The 13,018-nt window shown below is 43.6% G+C and overlaps 1 protein-coding gene across 9 annotated transcripts in view; it reads left to right on the forward strand.

The window, feature by feature from the left end:
• Positions 1 to 10,506, forward strand: part of TPP2 (tripeptidyl peptidase 2) — a 67,940-nt gene extending 57,434 nt beyond the window's left edge. For 3 of the 9 annotated variants that reach the window (XM_043582623.1, XM_043582625.1, XM_043582652.1), the window contains 5 exons: positions 792 to 922; positions 5,151 to 5,358; positions 5,452 to 5,523; positions 7,087 to 7,206; positions 9,534 to 10,506. In XM_043582623.1, the coding sequence (XP_043438558.1) occupies positions 792 to 922; positions 5,151 to 5,358; positions 5,452 to 5,523; positions 7,087 to 7,206; positions 9,534 to 9,623 (621 nt within the window). In that variant the 3' untranslated portion in view covers positions 9,624 to 10,506. Of the gene's footprint in view, positions 1 to 791; positions 934 to 5,150; positions 5,359 to 5,451; positions 5,524 to 7,086; positions 7,207 to 9,533 lie in introns of those variants that run through there. The other 6 variants (XM_043582626.1, XM_043582628.1, XM_043582633.1 and 3 more) reach the window with 4 other exon arrangements.
• Positions 10,507 to 13,018: the final 2,512 nt, after the last annotated feature.

The following is a 13,018-nucleotide window of genomic DNA, read 5'->3' on the forward strand; positions in this document are numbered from 1 at the left end:
CCTAAGGATCACTTTTCTGACATTCACCTCAGGAGCAGTGGTCCTGGCCTGCTGCACATGTAAACACTGTCAGCAAAAGAATTCCTGCTTTTCATGAACTTTGCTCATTTTTAAAATTGGCCATAGTTCCAAGCTATCTTAACACGGACCAGCTCTCGCTGGTAATGATGGCCGGTAGGAAGGTGCTTGTGGCCAATCAGAAATTGTCAAGGGTGCAGAGTGAACTTGAAGGTGTTGAAGGGAGACCTCTGAGACTAGCAAAAGAGAAGACCGCTGAGAGCACCTGGAGCACCATGGCGACCGTATAGTTAGACTGTTGGGTACATTCTCGTTTATTCTCACCTTCATGGTTTTAGTAATAAGTTAGGAAGAATTTGTTCATCAGCCCGTTTTTTTTGGGGGGGGGGGGGTCTCTGGGTTTGTTTTGTTTTGTATTGTTTTATTTCTCTTTCCGTGTGGTGTGCGGCTAGAGTAACATAGCAGGTCATGTTTCTAAGAGGCCCAGAAAAGGAGTTGCCTGGGTAGAAAGCTGTTTACATTTCTATGACCACCTTTTACCTCCCTTATTTGCACCATTTAACATCAGTGAGGAATGTGAATGAGGTCTTTTCTAGAGATGCTGACACTGCAGCCCCCACACTGTGAGGCAGCACACACCCCCTGCTGCCAGCAGAGGGCTCGGCCCCTGACTCTGGAGCTGCCACCCTTGCATTTGAGACGGAAGTGAAGGGACTTGGATGGACTCGCTGACACCATTTCTTTTCTGATTTCTTCTTTTTCTTCCTCCCTAGGAACGAATGAAAAGACTTAATGAAATTGTTGAGGCTGCAAATGCTGTCATTTCTCACATAGACCAGACGGCCCTCGCAGTTTATATTGCGATGAAGACTGACCCCAGGCCCGATGCAGCTACTATAAAAAAGTACCTAACCAGTAAATAATCTTTCTTGCATCTCATTTCTTAGTTACTTTTTAAAATTATGGAGAATATTCTTTTCTGAGAATTGTTGTGTCCCTAGAATTATCAGTATTTGAATATCCACCCGTAGATAGTTTGTAAGAATTCTTTCCAGTTGTTGGCGATTTAAGCAAAAGAAAAGGACTTTGCCTTCTCTACCTTTTGGTGCTGCTGGTCTGGAGAGATTTGAGTAGCTGTGACCTAGCGGTCCTCCCATTTGGGAATCGGTGTGAATGTGACATGTGCAGAGGCAAACACCTAACACCCTGCAAAATCAGTTTCTAAACTGCTTATTGACCAATAGTGTGAAAAGCCCAGGTTTAGTATGTAATGCCTGGTAACCCAAATAGAAATAAAGTTAGATTGAAACCATCATAGCCACTTGAGTTAGGAACCGGCTTTAGAGTATTCTGTGCGGTAAAGGGAAAGGGAGGTTTAGCTTTAATAAAACCCAGTGCGAGGCACCGCTCTGTGGTGGGTGAGCATGTGGCCCCCATGTGTTGTGTGAGGGTCCCTCAGCCTCACCTCTGCCTTCCCTGAACTCTCTTGTACCACTTTCCTCTCTGTCACTTTGGTTCATGTTCACCCGAGGGTCATTACCTGCAAGGGGAGAAACACCGCCTCCTCTTACAGCTGTTGTAACGAATGAACCAGAAGTGTTGAGTCCGCCCAGGAAGTGCTGTGATTCTTCTTCAGGATTCTGTCTGCTGGGCAGAATCCTCCTTTCTACATGAAGTTTCTGATTCTGAACTGCCGGAACTCTTGGCATTACGCTACGTTCTAAATTGCTAGAACTGTTGGCAGTACTAATGCTGTAGCTCTTACGAATGTTACAGTTTTTAAGCAGAATAAGATTTATTCAGGTTAGGTTGTTGGCATTGTGCGCACCCTTTCCCACCTTCTAAGGGAACAGTCTCAAAGGGTGCTGTTTTGTCCATTTCTGAAGTGCCAGGTATGTACAGGGAAATCTTTGGGGTATGTTAAATACGTGACCTTATTTAAACTTAATCTTCTAAAAGACATACCAAGTAGGAGTGTTTTTACCCTGTATCTGCAGAAGAGCAGACAGGCTCAGAGACTGCGTGGCCAGCCTCGGGTGCCGGAGCCGGAAGTGGGAGAGCCGATCACACCTGCTCTGCCCTGGCCTGGGCCCCTTCATGTCTTGATAAGCAGCCCCTTGCATTCCCACTCGACGTGAGAAGATTCCCACGCCACTGACCTTTGTCTCTCGGCCCGACCCCTCCCCTCCATCTCCTTCATAACTGCCGTCTGCTGACAAGCCCCTTGTCCTGGTCCTCAGGCATCCACATCTCAGCCCACAGCCATATCCCAATGTCTTCTGTCCCCTGTGGGGCCCCTGGCTTCTCGCTGGAGTAGTCTACACTGCACCCTACTACCTGAATTCCACTCCATGTTAACCCTCTTTCAGGAGTCGTCTGGGCTTGATCACCTGTGAGAAGCTCATTGCCAGAGACAGTGGTCCCTTTGAGGCTGCCTTGACCTCACTGCGGTATCTGTTATCAGCTGCCCCCATCCTTCCTAGCATCTGTTGTTTCTTAGTTTGGGAAAATAGTATCTCTTCAGATTTGTGTGTGTAGGAAATAACATGCATGGGCTCATTTTGAAATTTCAGTAAATATTAAGGTCCGTTTATCCCTGCTCATACTTTGGCCTGTCTTTCCTAAATCTTACTGTCCGTGGATAAGCTCTTAATTCGCAGTTAAAGTGAGCTCACAAGACCCAGAGTAGTTGTGTTTTCAATCTTGTTAGTCCCTTTTTTCTCACAGTTTTTATCTCAGGTGCTGACTCCAGTAACTGTCAAAAAGTAACAGTCTGATAGGATCCTGGCTTTAAAGATTGTAGCTGTAGTGACTTTCACATCTGCTGGGATAAAACTAGAAAGGAGGCGTCAGATGTGAAAATTAAGAGAAGCTGGTTAGTCTTTGGCAACCTTAGATCGGTTTGTCCACGCTTATAATTAAGGTATTTGCCGTGGCCCTTGCTTTGGCCAAACCACGATGGGCTCAGACACGCCACGCTGAGCAGAGGGCCTCGTCCAGGCCTGGGGCTCCTTGTTCTGGGCCGAGGGCCTCAGGAGCGGGCCGCATTTCTTCCATTTCTTGTAGCAGCAGCCGGCGAGCAGGAGCAGCAGCCCAGCATTCATTTCTCATTTCCATGCAAAACTGTTTTTACTGTGGTCACTCATGTGTCAGAAATTGCGATAGCCATTTTGTGATCTTAAAAATGATACGAGCTTTTCACAGGTGATCCGGTATCAAGTTTCAGTTAAACTTAATTTATTTAGGCCATTAAAGTATCTGATTGAAGCTCTTCCTAAAATATGGCTATCGCCACTTTGATCAGTACCTAACTAGATTTGATTCAAAGATGTTTGTGGAGCAGACACTGCAGTAAAGCACCACTGAGAGGAACGTGAAAAAATGAACAGGACGCTCTTAGAAAGCGTGCGCTCTGATACAGAAGATGCAGTTGCTAGGTGGGGTAAGATTGACAGTTACAGTGAATACTTTAAAGTGTGAAAGCCCATGGGAAGCAGAGCTGACTTCCTTTTGAGTGGAGAAAGCCTCGTGGATGAAAGTACGTAGTCAGTTCTAAATTAGATGAGGGTGGGGAATGAATATTCTAGATATGTGGGATTCAGGTTACTGGATCAGAGAACACTGAAATAGGGGTCTTGTGGGTAACTTAATCCAGGCCTGGCAAGTACAGCACACCTGTGCCACCCCTGAAATTCTGCCTCCTTCCAGCCCTTCCCAGGGCAGCTGGGTCCAGCCAGGACTGCTGTGAACGATCAAACCTGCCTTGCCGATCCACTTCTGTTCCAAGGCCCCCTTTCTCCGGCACAAGACGGGGACGGTGATTGTGTCCCACTCCTCACCTGCTGTAAAAGCATAAATGCGGTGCTGGTGGCAAGACATTTCAGACGGCGGCTGGCCGGGCACCGGGTAGAGGAGAAGCTGCGTCCGTGCCCTACAGCTCCTAGATCTTTTTGTTCCTGAGTCTGGAGTAACCAAGCAGTTCCCAGGCGCATTTCCACAGAGAGAGTGAAAAAGTTGGTTCTTTTAAGCTTTGCAACTCTTGGCTGAAAGTCTTAGGCACCTTTTTTGGCAAAGTTTTATTTACTTTGCAGGTGTATTAAGGAGGGTGACTTTGTTGGGTTGTAACAGGTTGTTTTGGCTTCTTATCTTAATTGTCTTTCACGCTATAATTCCTGTTGATTTTAGAGTGCCTGCAGATTTCATATGTTGCACATTTCACTCCGGGTCCTTCAGAATCATTCTCACTCTTACACAGTTTGTTCACCGGTGTCTGAGTGCCTCGGGGACACGCGCCCAGCGCTTGTAATCCTCATTGCCCTCACACGTGCGGGACATGAGTTGGACAAAATGCCCAGATCAGCAAGTATCCTAAAGACTCACAGTGTCCCCTGGAGTGTAGGTTGTTACTGTATTTCATGCAGCGATGATTTATTGAGTTTCTGGTCTCTGCCAAGCATTGTCTGGGCACTTGAAATACATCAGAAGGACACGGCTCCCGCCCTGCAGCAGGACCATGTTACCATCGCGACTAGGAGCAGGCTGTCCAGAAGTAGCTTCAGGTTCTGCGTCTGTTACTGCCTAACTGTAGGACCTTGAACAGATCTCTGTGCCTCAGCTTCCTCCTTGGCAAAATGGGGATGATTACTAACTAGTATCTTACTCACAGAATTATTCTGACTGCAGATGAGTTCTGTATATAAAAGTGCACGTCCAGGGTAAGCGTCATATAGTGTTTGCTCTGTTTATAAATGAAAGTCTACTTCTGAGAGAACTTGTGTGTGTCTGTACAGAAATCTGTAATGATTGCTATTTATAAGAAATCTATAGAAGAGTTCCTTAGCTGACAGAACTTAGAACTGAACTGTCCTTCATTTCTGTTGGTTTATGGCCTCTGTTTCAGCCAGATACAGCTGTCGTGACTCAATCTGTATGTGTAATGCAGTGGCTCATTTGATGTTTGTTAGAAATAAGGACTTTTATTTGATGGATAATGCAGATGTAAATACACGGCTGTACAATATCTCTGCGTTGTAAATCTGAGGCAGAGAACGCATGAATTCAGTTTCAGATAAGTCTGTACTTTTAAAAAATGATTTACTGATCTGTGAGTTATTTTTTGGTTTGGAACACAGTGATATGGACAAACAAAAATCTACCCTCGTGGATGCCCTTTGTAGAAAAGGATGTGCCCTAGCTGACCACCTGCTTCACGCACAAGATCAAGATGGGGCCGTTTCAGGTGATACGGAAGGAAGAGAGGAGGAAGGAGAGAGCACTCTGGATTCTCTGACGGAAACATTTTGGGAAACTACAAAATGGACTGATCTTTTTGACAATAAGGTAACCTGTCTGCCTCTTGTTTGGGTGCACTTCTTGGGGGTTGCTTCACAAACCTTTCTTGGGCCCCATTGCCTCCTCTTTGCTGTTCCTCAGCTGCCTGGCCAGAAGAGGAAGACAATACATGGAATGTGGCTAAGCTGGGCTCTGAAGAAGACTCTGTGTTTAGTGAGACCTCATTTGTCTTGCCTGTTTTAAACCATTCTACCATTCTCTTCTCTGTCTGCATAGCAGCCTTTTGGTGGAGGCAGTTACTTACAAAGCTAGAATTAAGAGCATCTCGAGGCCATGTTTGTGCCTTCCCGCATCTGTCTATGTGCTGATTTGTCGGAGGTGGAGGGGGGTTGCTGGTTACTTTACATGTCATTTTTCTCAAAACCTCTTTGACTTTTAAATAATTATCACCTGGATTTATAGCTCATCAACTTTAAAATCCAGTTCAGAAAAGGTCACATTGATGAACTTTTTGGATGTGGGTTATAAAAACATTTTAAATCTCTTTTAGCCCTCTACTAGAGTTCTCACGGTAGGGATTATATAACTCCCAAGTTGCTGTCAGTCTTCCTTTCTTCTGGAGATAAAAATAAACTAAATGAAATCAGTGGAAATCTCTTGACCCAGCACAAGCTCTTGTTTGTGTTTTACTAGACAGATGCTTGTTTTTCTAGATGCACTGTGATCATGTGTAGTACAGACCTCTGAGACAGGAGAAAAGTTTTCACCACAGCACAGTCGTGCTCCTGCCGCGGAAACGGAGTCCTAGGCAGGAAACTGCAGGAGCCAGTGTCACAGCAGAGCTTGAGAATTTGGATCTGAAATCAGGCCCTGGAGTGCAAATCCCACTTCTTCCATTTTTATCTGTGTGACCCTCGGCAAGTTTCTGAAACCTGCTGAATGAGTACTCAGTACAGGGAAGGGCCTCCATGATACTTGCTCTTATTCCGAACACACACCTGTTGCACGTCTGCTCCCCACCCAGTGCTGTGCTTGCTGCTGGAAAAAGATAAGAGCCTGGTGGATAAAAACTTGACGAGCCTCGTAATAAAACCATTACGAATAATCCCGTATCTCCGTATCTGCCGCAATACTGCTGTATCAGGGGCCAGGCACTGTATTACCTGTCTGTTTAGCACCTTTGTAAAGGTTGAACACCTTGCTTGGCTCTAGAACACAAATAAATTTGATAGGATTGCTTTCTTTGAGGTCATTCTCCATATTCTGAAGGTGGACACCAAAAACGTAAATAAATGGTTACAGGTATATTTGACAGATGCAGTAATTAAAGGCACCAATGTATACACAAGGAATTGACAGCGTAAGAACGTGTTTGTATAATAGAACACTTTTTTTTTTTTTTTTTTTTTTACTTTTATCCCCTTTTGCAGTTTTGGTAATTTATAACGAGATTTCATAGTTCTGTACTTCCCTCCTTACTCGCGTTTTTGTGATCACTTCTGTCAGCTCCCCTTTGCATAAAGAGGTGTTTTGGTATGGATGCCAAGAACTAGTGATTCATCAGAGCTTCATTTTTTTCCCCAACACAAGTTACCTGTTTTGTGGCATATTTAACTTTTATTCTTTCAAAACATTTTTGAAATTTGCTTGATGGATGGAAAATGTTCATTTTAAAAGTTACACTTCTGTTAAGGCCTTCATCTTTTCCTTATTGAAGCTATAAGCCATACAGTGTAAATATTTCATAGATAAGCTTTATCTTGTTTTACCTTATAGGTTTTAACATTTGCATACAAGCATGCATTAGTAAATAAAATGTATGGGAGAGGCCTTAAATTTGCAACTAAACTTGTGGAAGAAAAACCAACAAAAGAAAACTGGAAAAATTGTATTCAAGTAAGTGATATAAAATTGTCACTGTTAAGTGTCCCCTCCATATTGCATAGTGACAAGATAGAGCCTTATGGTAGTGATTTAGCGATACTGACTTTATCATGACAGATTGCTACTCCAGTTAATGTAATGCGAACTATAAAATGAAAGCATGAGAGACCGCCAATAAGCTATTTAAGTTTTTTAAACTTTTCTTATTAAATTTTAATTTTTTTTAAATGTTTATTCATTTTTGAGAGACAGAACGTGAGCAGGGGACGGGCAGAGAGAGAGGGAGACATAGAATCTGAAGCAGGCTCCAGGCTCTGAGTTGTCAGCACAGAGCCTGATGGGGGGCTCGAACTCCCAGACCTCGAGATCATGACCTGAGCTGAAGTTGAATGCTTACCTGACTGAGCCACCCAGGGGCCCCATTATTACTAAATTTTTAAAACTCCTGTCCAGGGGCGCCTGGGTGGCGCAGTCGGTTAAGCGTCCGACTTCAGCCAGGTCACGATCTCGTGGTCCGTGAGTTCGAGCCCCGCGTCAGGCTCTGGGCTGATGGCTCAGAGCCTGGAGCCTGTTTCTGATTCTGTGTCTCCCTCTCTCTCTGCCCCTCCCCCGTTCATGCTCTGTCTCTCTCTGTCCCAAAAATAAATAAACGTTGAAAAAAAAAAAAATTTAAAAAAAAAAAAAAAAAAAAAAAAACAACTCCTGTCCAGAAAAGGACAGAAGGGCTGTACTTAGCCTCAGATGTTTACAACGTAGGCAAAGTGCATTATGAATTTTAGATGTATAGTCAGAAGACAGTTTTCTTTATGAAGAAAACAAACAGAATTGCTTTTCAATACATGTTGGCTCAGTTCTAAAATGGTTGAATTTTTAGAGTTTATATTTGAATATTCTTCATTTGAAGTGATAGGCCATTTTGTGATTTTACCACATTCTGTATTATATGCAGAGAAATTATGTGGTTGATATTAGAAACAGGAGGTAAGAAATGCTGTTCTTTCTGTACAAGTTAATTGTCAAGTATAAAGTTTACTGAATTCCAGAGAAATCACTGTAGCCTCATCCTGTCTCTGGGCCTGGTTTGTTCCTGAAGGATATATGGGGTTGGGCAGCTTGGTCGTGCCAAATGTGGCCAAGGCTCTGGTCTCCGTACCCGAGGTATTCTTTGAATGTAAAATTAATCAGTAGGTTCCTAGGGAAATTTTTTATAATTAGAGGAAACTATAGGTTATCTTTACTCTTAGACCTTTTTCTGGCATACCTTCACCAGTCCAAATTGTAAGACATTTGAACTCAGTTCTTCAGATGTTTGAATAAGTTAAGAGAAGTCTTTCTGCAACTCACCATAAGGTGTGTAGTGTGATTCTTATCACATCAACTATAATTTGTGAGCTCTCCCATCTGTAAAGCCCGTGACTCACCCAGACATTGACACCAGGGGGTGTTTCATAACTTGTGTCCCCTCCACTCTGTTCCTGTACTGCCCGCCCTCCACACTGCTGCTGGGAGAGATGGCTTTTGACACCTCCTGGTGAAGCCCCGGCGCATGTAGGATAAAATCCAGACTCCTCCCCATGGCCCATAAGGCCCATGTGATGTGGCTCCTGCCTTCCTCCCCAGCCACATCTCATCACACTTCCCTGGAATGGCTCTGCTCCCATCTCGAGAGCCGCCTCTGCCTGGCCGAAGCAGCCTCGGCCCTTCCCACCGTGAGACCCAGCTCGTCCAGCTGTGTGGAGAGCTCTTTCCCCGACTGGCAGAGTAGGTCTCTTCGTCAGGTTTCCTCTTAAATGTCATCTACCCGGAGATCCCACTCGTGACCACTCACTTCCCAGCCCCTCTGTTATGTCACCATTGTATACCTGACATGTACCTCTTAATTATGGACTCGCTTATTCATCTGCTCATGGATTTGCTTTGGCACTCTTTGGTTTTCCTGAACAGAACTTTCCTGAAAGTGAGAAGTGAGTTTGTTCAGTGCTGTTTTCCCGAGGTCTAGAACGGTGCTTGACTTCCAGTCAGACAGAGACTGAAAGGCAGCTAGGTTGGTAGGAAGGAAGGGAACAAGTATGTCAGGATTGAAGAAAGAAAGACAGGAAAGAAGGAAGGTTGGGCGGGATGGTCATAATCACCCGTTTAGGTTGGTTGGTAGTAAAATGAGTAGGTTAGTTGATGGTAAGGAAGAACAATTGGTAGGAAGGGTGGTGGGGTGGTTGGGTTGGGATGGAAGGAAAGTTCTATGTGCTACTTTATTATCATTAAATATTTAATGCAGAATTTACCCTGTATATTGAGCTTGAAAAATCTGTTCTTTAATAAATTTTTGTGTTCTGTTCTAGCTGATGAAGTTACTTGGATGGACCCATTGTGCATCTTTTACTGAAAACTGGCTTCCCATCATGTATCCTCCTGATTATTGTGTATTCTAAAATAGGAACCAAGACTTTAAATTTTAAAAAAGAAAGTTTTATAGTGAATGGATATAAAAACAAATTTGTGGCATTTTTAGTCTAATGCATGTTTTCATCCGCTATCAAATACTGATTATTAAAATGATGTGTATTTATCAGAGAATTTGCTGGCGTGTGGCTTAATACATGTAAATCTAGACCTCTGACATCATGGTGTTTTTTTAATGACTCACATGGCTGGCACCGGGCTGTGCCCTGACTGCCAGCACCAAGGACTTTCGGTTGGGTTGCAGATATCACTTGCATGATAGGTTTTGAACAGTGACTTTTAACTGCAAACCTGTAAAATTCTATTTTTTATTTTATAAACGAACAGGGTTTTAACATGCTCAACTTTAATTTTTTTCAATTGTATGAAGGCCTTAAAAAGCTACATTAAGCGTAGCTAAAATTATTTATTGGACTAAAAAAATAGCAGAACTTCATTTCCAGATTTTTTTTTCTTTTTTTCTTTTTCTTTTTCTTTTTTTTTCTTTTGGTAAAGGTTTACATTTGATTAAGGGGGAAAAAACCGGCACAAATGAGTGTGTGGCAATTGCTGGAGCATAACTGCTTCTCACTAAATCAGTCTTCATCTTGGAGTTATTTCGGGTCAGTCATTTTTAACATCCTTTTGACGTGCAGAGAGCATCAGAATGAACTAATAATACATGTATATGTGCCAGACTGCTAAATCTTTATCAGGTATTGTAAAGATACACATATGGTATGTTTGTTAAAGTTGAAATAATGTAAACACGTGAATACATGTGCAAAACCAAGATCACAGTATATACCATATGCATTCTGATACCTTGATTTTTTTTATAAATAATAAAAGTGAATATTGAAGCTTCTTAAAGTTGGTCTTAATTTTTCATAAATAAAATTTGGGGTTAAAACAATATATTAGATCAAGACAGAAAAATTCAGCGTGAGGTAATTTATATTTCCTATAGGCTTGCAATTATTTGAATATATTGCCAGTTCTTATTATGTGACTAATTTTTGTGTATGATTTTTGGCTTTTTATCTTTCTGGCTACCATACTTGCTTCTCTCATCCATCCTCTCTCCATAAAATAAAAAGACACATGTAGACGATATTGAAAAGCCTCTACTCACTTAAGCAAACGTGTTTGTGTTTGTGGTTATGGTTTAAATCTTGTTCCTTTAGAATTTACTACTGCAAAAGGCCTCCGAGTTCATCCTGTCTGGTCACTCATAACTGGTTTGGGGCAGTTGACCCCTTTATCTGATAAAAACAGAGCCTTTAGGAAAACTACAATTATGCTTGCAAACATTTTCCACACGATTTCTGTGCCATCTAGAATTCAAAGTCCCATCAGTGAACAGCCACATGCATATTCTCACCAACACGTGCTTTCATGCTCACTCCTGCGGGTTCCCGTGTGTCCATACAGTCCATGAGGAAACGGAGAGGCTCGTAAAGGGTAGGGTGACTGACTGACTGACTGGTTATTAGAGAATCCGTTTTCAAACCCAGGTTTTGCAGTTCCTAGTTAAGTGCTGCCTGCATGCACAGAGCCGGGGGGGCGGGGCAGCCACAGGTGGAAGCTTGGGTCCTTTTCAGGTCTTTCGTGAGGATGCGCACAGCCCTAGAATGCACGGGGTCCTCTACATACCCAGGTCTCGAGGCCCGTGTGACATCTCCTTTCCCAGCTTTTCCTCCTAAGCCTTTTGATTAGCCCCAGCTCTTCGCCATCTCAGGCAGCCACAAAAAATCACACAGTTGCCTGTAATTATCCAGACGGCCCCCCCTTGGGAAAAGGCTTCTGGGCCTGAGATCGGAGCCCCGTTACATTCAGATAGGCTTGCACACGGGGTTCTCTGGGGAATAAGCGTTACAAGCTTTGAAGGAGCTCTCAACCCTATTCGGCCCCCTCAGGTGACTGCCAGGCTGCTGGTGTTCAAGGCGACCATGCAGCTGGAGACGCGATGGGAACGGGGCAGTTGGACACGTCACAGGGTATGCTGTTCTGACTGACGTCCGGCCACCTCTGAGCAAACGCCTCTGGTCGCGACATGCATGTGGTCAATTCCACAGTTCTGAAAAAAGTTGCCTCAATTTTTGCCAGTTTTCTCATTAGTAACGGAGAAAATCTTCAAGTGCTTTTTCACTGACAAAATGGTCCCCCATTTTCAAGGACCTCACACTTTTTTTTAGAATCCAATTTTAACATAAATTTAAGGTTAGAAACTTTCTGGTGGTACGTTTTGATTTTTTTAATTTAATGTTCATTTCTTTTTGAGAGAGAGCGAGGCAGACAGAATCTGAAGCAGGCTCCAGGCTCAGAGCTGTCAGCACCAAGCCCGACGCAAGGGCTCGAACCCACCAATCGCGAGATCCTGACCTGAGCAGAAGTTGAATGCTTAACTGCTTAACAGTCTGAGCCACCCAGACACCCCAGGTGGTATGTTGAAGTACTACCTGCTGAGTTATGTGAAGATAGAATTCTAGGATCCTTCAAATGTGACTTATTTTTACATAAAATGCCATCGTTCCAGAGCTTTTGGATTTCTCACTTGATCCCTCAGGTTTGGGTCTTTTTGCTATATTTTTTAATGTGGAAGAAGAATTCAGCCCACGGTGGATTTTCGCTATCCTAATCTGCAAACACAATGTGGAGCTCCAGGTATAGGAGGCGGCCGGGCCCTCCCAACAGGCTGGTTACTGGCTGTGTGTGTGTGTGTGCGTGAGGCTGTGAGTTGCTGGCCTCCCTTTGGAACTGAAAAGCAAACAAGTGAGTTATGTGTTTTCAGGGGGAGGTAGCAAAATAACAAGAGTTTTTTAATAGTACGCAGTAAAGCATGAATATTTTCGGGGAAGTTTTGTTTTTGGGTTTTTTTTTTATAAGGCTCAATAAGCCCTACTAGTTCTCAGTTGGAACAAAAAACTTCTATATCTAATTACTACATATGTCTTCTGTTGGAGCTAACGTCTTCCACAGATGATAGAATTTTGCAATGAAGATTGGTTAGTTTGCTGTGGAAGTTAGACATCACAGACTGGCAGGATCTGCTTTGAACTGTGTGATTCATAGACCAGCTCTGAGGGTGAAACCTGGGTGAGAGGCCGTGACCATGATGGGGGGGGGGGGGTGGGCAGCCCTACAAAGCTGTCTTGTCAGCCTCTGCTTTCTGTCCCAATCACACTGTCTCCATGGTGACAGCTGCACCCACATAAGTTCTAGAAGAAAGTGTCCTCAGTAAAGTCATTCTTGTTTCTTTGTGATTTGGTTAATACAGGAGGAAAATAGTACTTTAAAAAGCCAGGGATAGGGGGCGCCTGGGTGGCTTAGTGGGTTGAGCATCTGACTCTTGATGACCTCACGGTTTATGGGGTCGGGCTCT

The sequence above is a fragment of the Prionailurus bengalensis genome, chromosome A1, assembly GCF_016509475.1.
Source record: "Prionailurus bengalensis isolate Pbe53 chromosome A1, Fcat_Pben_1.1_paternal_pri, whole genome shotgun sequence".
Lineage (NCBI taxonomy): Eukaryota > Metazoa > Chordata > Mammalia > Carnivora > Felidae > Prionailurus > Prionailurus bengalensis.